The 12290-nt window shown below is 43.9% G+C and overlaps 1 protein-coding gene across 11 annotated transcripts in view; it reads left to right on the forward strand.

The window, feature by feature from the left end:
* The window catches only part of NHSL1 (NHS like 1), a 181293-nt gene that overhangs the window by 113046 nt on the left and 55957 nt on the right, over positions 1–12290 (forward strand). Inside the window, exon 1 of one of the 11 annotated variants that reach the window (XM_050315072.1) lies at positions 11160–11652. The exons of the other annotated variants lie outside the window; for them this stretch is intronic. Coding sequence (XP_050171029.1) covers positions 11595–11652 — 58 coding nt within the window. The 5' untranslated portion in view covers positions 11160–11594. Of the gene's footprint in view, positions 1–11159; positions 11653–12290 lie in introns of those variants that run through there. 11 annotated transcript variants of the gene reach the window in all.

Raw genomic sequence — 12290 nt, forward strand, 5'->3', positions numbered from 1 at the left:
ACGGTCTGTAGAGCATCTCCTTCAGTGAGGCTGTGGGGTGACCATCTCCTGCCTCTGAGCAGCCGCTGTCACACAGGCGGGTACCTGCAGCAGGGGCAAATTATATGATACGTGCAAAGGAAGCTTACTTAAGACTTAAAAAACAAGACTTAAAAAAACCCACCCAATGTCTACCTTGAGTTTCTTTGCTCTCCCTTCTCCTTCAGTTCTCTTTAGGAAGACAGACCAAAGACCCGTGTCAGAATTTTTAAGCCAAAGGGGCAACAGGTTTAGTAAGAGGAAGACCCAAGGGCAGCTCTTTGCTTTCATAGAAAGGAAGCAGTGAGTTAACGGCAGATCAAATAGAGATATGCCTAGTTATGTGAGAAGAAGGGCAGGAGTGAACCTGGAATCTGCAATATTTTAGAGAACTTTTAGAGAACTTGTCAGCTGATTATATCTTCCTGCTTGACTTTTCTAAAATGAGTATTTTAGTGTTAAAAGCTTAGTCCCTGCAACAGATGGCATTTTGCTTGCATTTCCTACATATCTTGGAAGAGCTGAGATTGAGAGAGATTGGCTAGTTAAAAAAAAAAAAAAAAAGAGAGAGAGGGAGTCAGAGCCTTTGTTTTAATTAACATATTGTTTCAAAAAACATCCCTAAAAAACATTTTTTCAAACTGTATTGGAAAGCACAAAAGGAGACATGAGGGTTGCACAGTTAAGAAATTACTAATAAGCGGTTGACAGATAGATTGGATCTGATCTATTCTAGGCATACACAGTGCAAAACAGTCAATAATGGTCACATTCTTATGCCTAAGCAGAAGTTGGGGAGAGGGGTTGTTTTCTTGTGTTGTTTTTTTTTAATCAGAAAAATGCTTTAAGTGGCTCATCGCAATTACGTCTCAATTGGTGCTGTAATACAGTGCAGCATGGGGTGTGGATTATGGGCATGATGCATGATTGGAAAGGCACAGCTTGAATTTTGGATTGCAAGCAGTGCCTGCCACTACAGCAGTTACAGAAACAGCACCTGACTTGTAAGCTGACCAGTTTTGACTTGGAGTCATTGAAAGAGAATAAATACGAAACCCCACGACACCACCTCTCCAGTCACAGCAGAAGAGTACTTAATCAGCCTCCCTGTGTCTTCTGTGCTCAGCCGGGCAGTCTGTGGCCTAACTATTACTAATTTAAAGGCTGTATTCCCCAAAGCACCGCTTGTGGCTGTTAGGCTGCAGCTCCTGGCTTTTGTTTGGAAATTGTATCTCAGTGTACTGGCAACCAACTAGGTTACCGGTGAGGGCTGATTCCTGCCAGCTGAGCATGAACTGGTGTTGCTGAAGACTAGGCTTCTGGAGAAGAGATAAAACTTGTACATGCTGTGGTTGAAAGGCAAATTATCTGACTGTGATGCATTTTCTGTGGGAATGCTCAACTAGCCGCGCTGTGAGGTGTCCATGGCGATGTGCTACTCATCCCAAAGGTCTCATCCCGTCTGTCTGATTTCTGATTTGAGACTTTTCCTCCTCTGGTTCAGTTCTGTCCTTTGTTTGTCCATTGTCCTTTAGGTGTTTGACAAACAGTTTAAGAACAGTGAAGTTTTAAACACAAGTGCTGCAGAGCACATTTGTCTTTGCTTAAGGTATCGATAGAGGTTTATAAAACCACTTCTGTGCAGTTTCATGATGTGTTCCAGGGAGGGCTAATTAAACTTGTGAGTAGCATCACCAAAGTAGGTTTGGCACCTCTTCTAACTGAATGATCCCTCATGGTTGTTCTCAGCCTCAGCTTTTAACTGACCTGGTCATCTTTTTTTTGTCAGGTACTTTCCACAAACATGCTATTGACTAGGCCAGGAATAGTGGGCTGCTCTTTGGTGGGTGTGAGCAGGTCCCTAAGCAGATGCTGGTAGCAATGTTGGGGTTAATAATTTATAGCATCAGAGAAAAAGGCACTCTTTTATGTCCAGTGGCTGAAGGTGAGCACAGATTTTTTCCCTGGGTGTGATGCTAGCCTTTTCCTGATAGGTTTATAATTAATTTAAAGAGGAGCAGGATGCTAATTACCCTGACATAAAAAGAAGTATTTTCAAAGCCTTATATGAATACAGTGTTTTAATTTATTCATTCCTGGAGCAGGGTGTGTGCTCTGTACAGAACAGTAGACGCTGTGGGATGTGTCAGATACTTTACAGCCTACTTAATGGCTGTAGTTTCAACTGTGTTCTTCAAACCAGCCATGGTTGAAAAACAAGGACGTGAAGTGAGTTTTGGCATGCATCAGCTTAGACAATTCCTTGCATGATGGCAAAGCAGGAATCCTGTTAGGCGGTGCTTGTGTCTAACTTGGGTGAATTGGAATTGAAGTTAACTACTGTCATCTTAACAGCTACTGGAAAGTTTCAGGAATGAAACTTATTCAGCATATTGTCTGGGTTGGAAAACCCATGGTATTTCTGCACAGAAATTTATTTTTAGGGTCTGCATAGTTGTCTCTGTATTTATTTGTGTGGTGTCTATAGTTTCCACTCAAGTGTTGGAAATCTCTCAAGTTGCAGTGTATCTCCCATTAGTGGGATGATACACTAAAACTACCAATTTATTTTTGGAAGAGCTTCTGAATGTAAGTGGTGCTGATCTAAATTGTGGATGCATGCTTGCATTTTAGTTGTCTTCAAGTGAGAGTTCACCACTGGAAGCAAGTTACTTGTAAGATATGATGCCAAGTTACACAACCTTTGATCTCTTCAGAGCTGAAGTAGAGGTGATGGTGCCATAGCTGGACACTTTCAAAGGTTTTCAGATACAAATAGTGAAAGTGCTCTAAGAAACAAATTTAAAACTAGCATCAACTGTCTCAAGTTTTATATTTACACTTCTTTAACTTTTTCAACTTCAACTCTTCCAGTAAAATCTAAACTTTTATGACATTTATATTTTGTGCTTAGTGGGGAAACGAAGGATACCAAAGGAGACATTTTTGTGGCTAAAAATGGTATCTTTCATTTTAAATAGTGTATGTTAAACCCCTTGTTGTGTTACAACTTTTCTGTTTGGTTGGTTTTCTGAAGGTCTCCAGACACGTCAGAGAATAACTAGTTATTTTTTAAATAGGAAAAAGTGTAGGTGTCTGCAGTGGGGATCTTGCAGAAAAAGACAGGGTTCTACTCCTTCCCTGTCTGGCAGCAAATGGAGGCAGAAATGGCAGACTGAAAGTGGGAGGGTAGAGAATCTCCATTGTTTAATCTCTTGTGGATTACATTTTGATGAAGAAGATGGTGATGCCTGTTGTTTATGTAATGCCCCCACATACTTCTTTATTGAAACCGTGTCCACAATACTAAAACATACAATACTAAAAAACACAATGTGCTCACGAGTGCTTTCTGAAGATGTTTGGTGTCTAGGCACATTTTTCATGGTAGCATCATTTAAACTGCTAGATGCATTTCACTAATGACCCAAAAACCCACAACTATTCAGTTGTTAATGTTGACTGACTATGGCATGTTGTGAGGTTTGGGCTGCTAGATCTTGTATGGTTAGTAACAAGGATATTTGTGTATCTGAAACTTTTAATCAAACCAGTGGTAATAAAATTTTAGGTTGGTATTCACATTATGAATTTTGAAAGTTCAACCAATTAGCAATGTGAAGGCTATCCTTTCATTTGGCTTTATTGAGGACTTCTTATAAGAAGATGCTGAACACACAAATATAATCTTAAAAACTGTTTTCCCAATCTGTTGGTATTTGATTATGTCAGAGATCCACACACCCATGGCCAGCCAAAGACATTATCTGGAGGTGCTGTGGTACAGATATTGGTGCAGTTGTTTCCCTACAGGTTGCTGAATCCTGCAGCAACATAATTATAAGGTGACTGTTACGTGAACTTGATACCTTACTTTAGTTTGGAGACTATTGTATTTCAGGGCAGATTGTGTCATTCTTTAATTGGAACACACCCATGTTTTCAGATTTTGTAAAAACTCTTGGGGCTTTAGGGGCAATTCCAAATGTCACTACTGTCCATTTATTATTTGTTAACCTTCACTTTTTCTTAACTTCTTAGTACTGTGTCACGCAGACAACATTTTTCAGGTAAAGTTTTTGAAAGTTTCTAACTAAGGAACAAAACTTACTTTTTCAAGTTGCTGTGGGAGACAGTGAGCGGGGTACATGGTGCTTGATTTTGGCATGAGCAGTTGTGTAATTGTATGCTGGTTGGTATTTCCCAAGGTGTGTTGGTTTAAAAGTAAATCAGCGTGAGAAATGAACCCAACTCAAGAGAGATTACAAGTCAGAGTTACAGTTTACTAAAAAGATTACAATAAATACAGTGAGACAGAGAAAACTTGTTTTAACCCCCAGAGACAGATGTATAACCCAGCACCCTGGGACAAGAACAGAACGGTGTTTGTCAATCCTCTGTGCTGAGCACCACATGGCCCCACTGGGTGCAAAATAAAAGGAAAGGAAACCTGTTGGTTCAGATGATGGTCACAGTTCTGTTGAAGTAAGGATTGCAGTCTTGTTGAGAGTGGCAGTCGCAGTCCTGTTGGAGTTCTGGTCCTCCTCTGGATCTAACGAGTGGTACCCTAAGTCCCCAAACACGAAGTTTATATATGCTCATATTCAGGTGAGAATAGCCCAGCACCTCCCCCAGGGTGGGGAGTTTCACAACGAGTGATTTAACTCTGTAAGTCGGGAGATTTTTGGAATCTTTAATGGTCTAGGTCCTTTGCAGTTGCCTATTACGCCTGTCCATTGTGACCCATTAGCAGAGATGATCCCTCAGGCTCAGTGTGAAGGTGCAATGCCTTCCTGGAGGGGAGTTATCACAGCTGAGTCATTGGTGTGAAGGCAAAGAAACACTCCTTTGCCATGCAGGGTTTCTTTAACGCCCAGCCTGTAGCCTGAGATGTCAGGTGTGCCCTGGGCAGCTGCTGCAAACAATCCATTTATTAACAGTCCATCAGAAATGACATAGAGGGTGTAGGATACACAGTTTTGGTTATACCCACATAGTGATAAACTGGTCCCAGGCCCTGTAACTAGGAGCTTAACTTTTCTTTGATATAGGGTGTAAATGTTCCTAGGAAACTATAGAATGTACTGGTCTAATTTTAAGACAGTATGTTTCTAAGCTCAAATGAGACTCACCGAGAGTTTATTGAGAGTCAGCAGAAAAAAAAAAAAGATCTGCCAACCACTTATATCATGATAATCTGTATATAAATAAAAGTATGCCAAAGAGCAATGTTGGGCGGGGAGGCTGAGATAGGCTACAAAAATTCTTTCTGTGACCTTTGAATAAGTGAAATGAGCAGGCAGCGTGTCCGATTCAGGACGCCTGTAAGGAGAATGCAGACTGAGATTAGTTGAAGATGTCTCTTGGATATTAGTGTGGATGCACAAGTGCACAGCTGCCAAAGATGGAATTACAGGGAGACGGTTTAGGACAGAAGTTCAAAAGTGGAATTTTTGCAGTCTGATTTTGTTAGTTTCGCTCCTAATCCTACAGGTTGATTCTAATGAGAAGACTTGCAAACTTGTCTGGCTAGTATTCTTTCAATCACTAATTCAGAAGAGAAGGATTTTCTCTATGGTGCATTATTAGGGCAAATAAGAGTCAAGATTTTGTAGACTAATTTACTTGCCCCAGCCATTTTTGATCAGCTCTTCAGGACAAACCATAGCACAGGAGCATTCAGGCATATTCTGAATTTAAATTGAGAATATTTCCTGGTAACATTTTAAGAAGGTACTCCTAGTCGAGAGAGAATAGTACTCTTCTGGGAGCTGAAGTTGCCTTAGCTGGGGTTCAGGAATGGCCAAAGGAAAAAGGATTGTGCCCTGCAATTTAAAGTAAAACAAAATTGCACATTCACTAAATGTTTTCTGTTCTCTTGTCTGCTATTACAGTGTGTGAGGAGATGCCCTAACCAAAAGAAACTGCTGCTTTGTCTGCTGGCAGCCCTGCCCAAATGCTGCCTTTTCTCTCTGCTGATGTGTTTGCATGATAGAGGATCCTGTGGAAAGATGTTTTCAATTGTCAAAGGAATGAATTAGCTTTATTGTGCTGTGACCTAAATAGGATCATCAGATCAATCAGTCTGCTGCTTTTCTGTCCTCTCTGGCTTAGGTTGTGTTGCTTCTCCTTCTCATCTTGCTCCCTCTTCCCCCTGCCCGCGCCAGGCAGCCCCTTTCCCAGAGCCTGCAGCCATAATCCTTTATGAGCTTGGATAAAGGAGGGCGCAGCCGGGTACCCTCTTTCGAAGCAATACCTGCCCCCACAGGGACAGGCTCAGCTCTGGCTCCCCTGCCCCTTCACTAGGGCATGGGTCCTTCTTGGTGTTTTGTTGTGGTGGCTTTAGGATAAAATACTTTTTTCTCCTTTGTTCCCTCTCCCCTGTGCATTCTCCTCCTCCTCTTCCTCCTGATCCCAGGTTTAATGAATTGTAATATCTCAATAGCTGGAGAAGTATCGTGCTTCACCAAGGCTGAGGTTGCCTTGAAAGAGGCCATTGTGAGCAAGCGGAGCTGGAGACGGGAGGGCAGCTGAATGCAGTGCTGCCTGGAATGGCCTTTGTGGAGGGAGCACTTTTGTTCTCCTGAAAGATGCCGGGAGAGGACCAGCTGGCACGAGGTCTAAGGGAGGGAGAAAGCCATTCTGACCATAAATTATTGGCTCCTGTGCTCTGCAAGGGTGTCTTGGATTCCATTTAGGCATCAGCAAGTGGATGGCAGCATGGGTGAAGGTGGCCAGAACAGGCACAAAGCTTGGGCGCTAATTTTGAAAACACTTGAGGCATTTTGGCCTTCTTGATGTTTCTTCATGATGGAAGTCTCACCTGGAAGTAAAAGTGCTGCTTTCAAAGCTGGGTAGTATTGGTCTGAGCCAAGAAGGAGCCTTGTGACCTGCAGGAAAGGGTTTATTAGCCTCCTCAGGTTCAGGCTTGCCTTGCAGATGCCTGAGTGCCTCTGTGCAGCCTGGGGAGGGGGTGCATGGGAGTCACTTCCATAGCCTCACCCCTCCGGACACCACAGCTGCTCAGAGTGGGTGGGCAGGGGTGGCAGGGGAGCAATCCTGAGCACGTCCTACACAGACCCATCCCTGCAGACATGCTGGAAACAACTGCCCTTTACAGCTTCTTCCCCACGCATCCCCAGCAAGCTGCTGTAGTGTGGTACAATGGAAACTCATTTCGAGCGACCCACTGATGTGTCTGTAAAAACCAAAGGCATTGATTTGTTTTCGAGTACCTCTGCTTGCCAGCATTTCCACTTTCCCTTTTGAGCACTGAACAGAGTCTCACTGGAAGAGCTCTCGCGATGCAGTTCCCAGCTCAGTTGAATGGTTTTACTTTGTTTTTCCTCTTAAAATGTCACAAATGCTACACAGTTGTTTAATGTGAATTTTTGAGTTGTCCAATAAAGTTGCTAAGGCCTGCAGCTTGAAGTTTAGGTTTTGAGATGATAGTATATTTTAGTAGTTTGGTGATTCCTTTAATGAACTTTTGATACATGTGTTGGGTTTACCTCTCCTTCATGAAAATAAAGTGGTAAAATTTGTCTTCGTTTGTGGGGTGGAACAGGGATGGGTTGCTTTAGCTATTCTAAAATGCTTTAACTTTTTTTAGCTTAAATGCTTCCTAAATTCTGTATTGCATATATGTATGGGCTGGTGAGTAGGAAGAGAAGAACATTAGTTGATTCTCACTGATTCCATAGTGTCCCTGTGGACAGCTGACACTGGGGCTGCTGCTTGGCAGCTGCTTTGACTGTAGTTATGAACAACTCAAGTACTTCACTTTTCAACATTTGCCTTTTTATAAAGCCTCAGCTTCTTCAGTGGATCTTGTGCACTGGTGCAAGGTTCAGGGCACTGATTTGTGAATGGGGGCTACACAGGAGAGTCTCCCCTTCCCCCCTCCCACCCGCCAGGGGCTAGCTGGAAATATTTCTGTGGAAGGTGATTTTTTCCAGATTGTTTCACAGGTGCTGATTTTGTATGTCACTGTGAGCGGGGTGCAGTGGCTGTCCCAGATGGCTGTCTGGGAGCAGGTCAGCTGGAAAGCCCCTCTAAAGAGGGGATAGAGCAGGGAGAGGAGTGAAGGAATGGCTACAGCGTTTCAGGCATGCCATGTGCAAACAGCTGCTCTTGTTCACTTCTCTTTGGATCTGTGTGACTTCTACTAGAAAATTACAATCAGTTTAACCACTCAAGGATTTAAAAACTATTGTAGTGTGAACTAAAAAAAAGACTTTTTCTAATGAGTCCATTGCACAGTCATGATTTTGAGGATGCTGTTTGGCACTGCGTCTTGTGCCTCTCATTTTCTTTGCTTTAGTCCCTGACTTGTTAGGAAGAAGTTTCTTCTGAGCCAGACTGTGTGACCAATCCCATCCGGTATGAAGTGAGAATCAGCATTTGCTGAGCATGTCCATATTTTCTGTACTCCTTGAGATATTCCTGATTCCTTTGTATTTCTGTGATTCTTGTGTGGTGGCAAGTGAGTGTGATCCCTGCTTGTAAGGACGTGCTGACCGAGGTGGTGGTTTAATATTAACTTGTCCAAGGTGGAGTAGCTAGTGTGTCACAGAGCAAGGTCTCCCCAGTCTGCTACTTGTCTCTGAGTCGTCTGCTTATAAAGAAGGATATCAGTGTGTACACACCTACTGTTGATGTTGGGTTTATGCAGCTTTTACAAACTTTTAAATTTTTCCTATCAAGTAAATTGTAGGTGGCTTTGTTGTTGTTTGGTGAGGACTTTTGTGGGTTTGTCTGCTGATTGGCAACGTTAGAGGCTAAAGTCCTTTATCTGTGTAATGACTGTAGTATAAATTTTCTTGAACTGCCCCATCTTCTCCTTCTTCTCTCAACACTGTGAGGCAGAGGGCAGAGGAGCACAGTCATTTGGTGTTTACAGTTCTCAGAGAACTGCCATTAGATACCAAGTGCAGTGATAGTTTCTTGTGAGCGGAAAAGCATGTAAAAAATGCAGGATTGAGACAACCTAATGAATTTCATGGAAGTCAAGGGCTTTGTCTCAAGTGGGGAAGATGTTCTGGTTGTTGTTGAACTAGCGCAGATTCTCAGAGATGCAGATACAAGTAGCCAGACGGTTTTTCCTTTGGGGTAGCCCCTCCTGATAGCCATTTTTGATGTTTGACCTCTTTAACAGCATGACCTGAGGGAAGGTGGAAGCAAAGTCGGGGGTGGGATGGGGGGGGAGGGCGGAGGACGGGCGCTGGTGAAAGGCAGACATCAACTTCGGTATTGTTTGTTACGGGATTTGAATGTCTGCCTCCATACTGCAGATCAGGGCTAGAGGTCAGTGATCAAGTGCTTGTTCTTAGGCGGATGAAATGCTCCAGGGTAGGTTGAGGATGCGATAACAAAAACACTGCACTTGGCACACATTGTAGCCCGGGATGAAATGGGTAAGGGTTCCCTGAGCCATCCAAAATACTCAGGATCACGTTGATTCACAGGGGCTTGACCATGAAAAGGGAACAAATCTTGCTTTCCAGGGCTTGTAAGACTCTTTGAGGTTCCATAAAGACATTGTGCAGAGTCTGTCTTGCTTCCAGTAGCCCAGTCTCCCTCATTTTCTAGCTTGAAACTTCCCCGTGCAAATGCCCCATTTCGTGCATGCTAAGGAAGAGGCACGTGTAGGAAAAGGCACTTCCTGCATCCTAAAACAGATTGACACCACCCTAGAAAAGGAGGTTACCTCCTTCTTGGTTTGCTTTCGAATGGCATTGTTGCTGGAGTTAGAAATGGACTCACTCTGCACTCACTTTCAGAGTTTGTCCAGCAAGCGTGCATTTAAAGCTGTTTTAATGATGAGTAATGACAAATTTCTAACAGGAGCATTATTGTGTATTTGATTCAAACCCAACACTAAATAGTTATCTAGATATCCGAGTTTGATGCCAGAGTAATTTTTCTGTGTAAAGTGCTTGATGGAAATCAATGCAAAAAGCAGAGGTGCTTTCCCTGCCATTGCTGCCACAGCACTGTGGTCTTCGGTCCCTTTGGCAGAGGTGAGCCACTCAAAATGTGCTTTGGATGAGCAGCTGCTGGAGAGACCTGCTTCTAATGGCGGTTTTGATGTCAAACCCATGTTGTAATTGTAAAATTTCTGGATTTGGAAAATACTGATAAAATGTTGATAATAGCGTGTTCAGACAATGATGAACAGACTTCATTTACAGTCTTTTCTGCACACTGCTGAGTCTCAACTGTTTGGTGAAACTTAGAAGTTCCTGTGGAGCATCTGCTTTTCACATGCTGTGCTCCAGAGGCCAGATCCTGCTGCAGCTTCGAGGTCAGCCTGAGCCCCCCACTGCTGGCATTTTTCTTTTCCCGAGGAAAAAAAATCCTTCTCATTGTTAACCCGAGGGGGTTTCCTAAGCTTGCTTTGTGAGGGAAGGCTTGCTTCTTGAGCCTGAACATTGTGCGAAGGGCATGCCCTGCTGAGCACATTCATTTGGTGCTTAGAATTTTCCCTTTAACTTCTACAAAATTGCAGTTCATTCCTAGGAAGCATGGCTGTGGGCCTCTGTACAGATACATTTTTAAAACACAAGGATATAATATGCATCTCAAAAAGCTGGGCTATTTCATCTCCCTGCACAAATTTCATTTGATGAATAACAGATCCTCTATTAGCCAGAAATAACTCGATTTTGTTTTCCATGTATCTGGTCTGAGATGACGCTAATAAGAATAAATTAGGAGGTAACTGAATGAAATTCAATATGTAAAATTAGTGGGCTGATGTCCCAGGCAATGGCAGTGACTGGGGGGGGGGGAGCAGTGGACTGGAAGGGGAGGCAGTGCAGAACCGGGACTGTGCGTTGCAGCCAGCTAAGGCGCAGCTCTTGATCCTTAATAAAGTGGGAGCGAGGGGGTGAAAATAAAAAAAGGGGGAGGGGGAAGGGGAGGGAGAAGGAGCTGTGTTGGGAGCGGTGGGAAAGCCGGGGCATCCTGATTTGCACGAAAATGCAACGCTCATTTGCAACTGGAAGGAGGCCGGGGCTGCCCGGCCCCCCCGCCGCCGGCGGGCACCGGGGAGGTGCGGCGGGAGGAGGGCGGGGGCAGGGAAGGTGCCGGCATCTCCTGCTGCTCCGCCGGCAGAGCCGGCTGGAGCGATGGGAAGGAGCGCAAGCACCTGCCAGCTCGGGACTTTCTGCAGTAGCCTAACTTGGAGAGCGGAGGGAAGGAGGAGAACAAGAGCAGTATAACTGCGTGGACAGCAAGAAAGCCCGATTTTTGGTCCTGCGCGAACGTGAATAACAGCTGGGCTTTTTTTTTTTTTTTCTTCTTTCTCCTGTTTTGCTTGTTAAAACTGGCTGTTTTCAGCCCACAAGGTTACATGTGAGGAGAAGAATTCAGCTTAAAGCATTGTGAATTATTTCGTCCATCAGAAAGGTCTAGACAGATTTAAAGTGATTTCAGAAAAGAAAGGCAGAGGGGAGAAGCCTGGAGAAATTTAGTGTGTGGAGTTTGAACAGGATCAATCTGGCAGTCACCTTTCTGCAACTCCTCCTTTCTACGGGACTTCAACTCCAGGATCGCAATTCCACACCTTGAAAATGGTGGTTTTCATCAACACAAAGCTTAAATCTCTCATGAAACTTTTCAAGAGAAAGAGTAAGTAGCTGTGTGTGCTCCCTGTCTTTTCGGGAGGCAACCCAATTCTACAGGAAAGTGCAATTCCCTTTGGCTTTCCTCCTGCTTCCTTTGACCTCTTTTTAAGTTTCTCTCTCTTCTTCGTTGATCGTTGTGGAGCGTGTGGAGGCAGCCTTGTGAGGGTCTTTAGGACCTCTGCGTTGGGACACTGTTGCTTTGGAAATGCTTTGTCACGGTGATACTGAAGGAGCCAAAGTTCTCCGTGTGAAATGAGGAAATCAGTGACAAAACAGGGTGTGTCGGTGTCGCGACACACAGTTGTGCCCAGGTGTTGGGCTGTGTGTCGTGGCATCCTTATGGTTTGTCAGACATCTGTCTCTGCTTGTGCAGATGTGGGCTTGTGTCTCTGAGGTATCTACATAAAGCTTGTTCTGAGACGAAGTTTGGTTTTTAACTATGTTCTAGTTTCAGAGTGGCTTTCAAAATCACAGTTCTTCATTTAAGTCATGAAGGACAGACAAATCACCCTGGAGAGATTAGTTGGCAAATGTGCACAGCACTTCTGTTGAGTAGTTTTGATGACCAGTGTTACTCTCACGAGCAGTAAACCTTAATTTTGGTGTGGCAGGACTGCAGCGAGACGGTGGACTTAGTGACTG

This window comes from Myiozetetes cayanensis, unplaced genomic scaffold (genome assembly GCF_022539395.1).
Source record: "Myiozetetes cayanensis isolate MyiCay16 unplaced genomic scaffold, myiCay2020 scf2-11, whole genome shotgun sequence".
In the NCBI taxonomy this organism is placed as follows: Eukaryota; Metazoa; Chordata; class Aves; order Passeriformes; family Tyrannidae; genus Myiozetetes; species Myiozetetes cayanensis.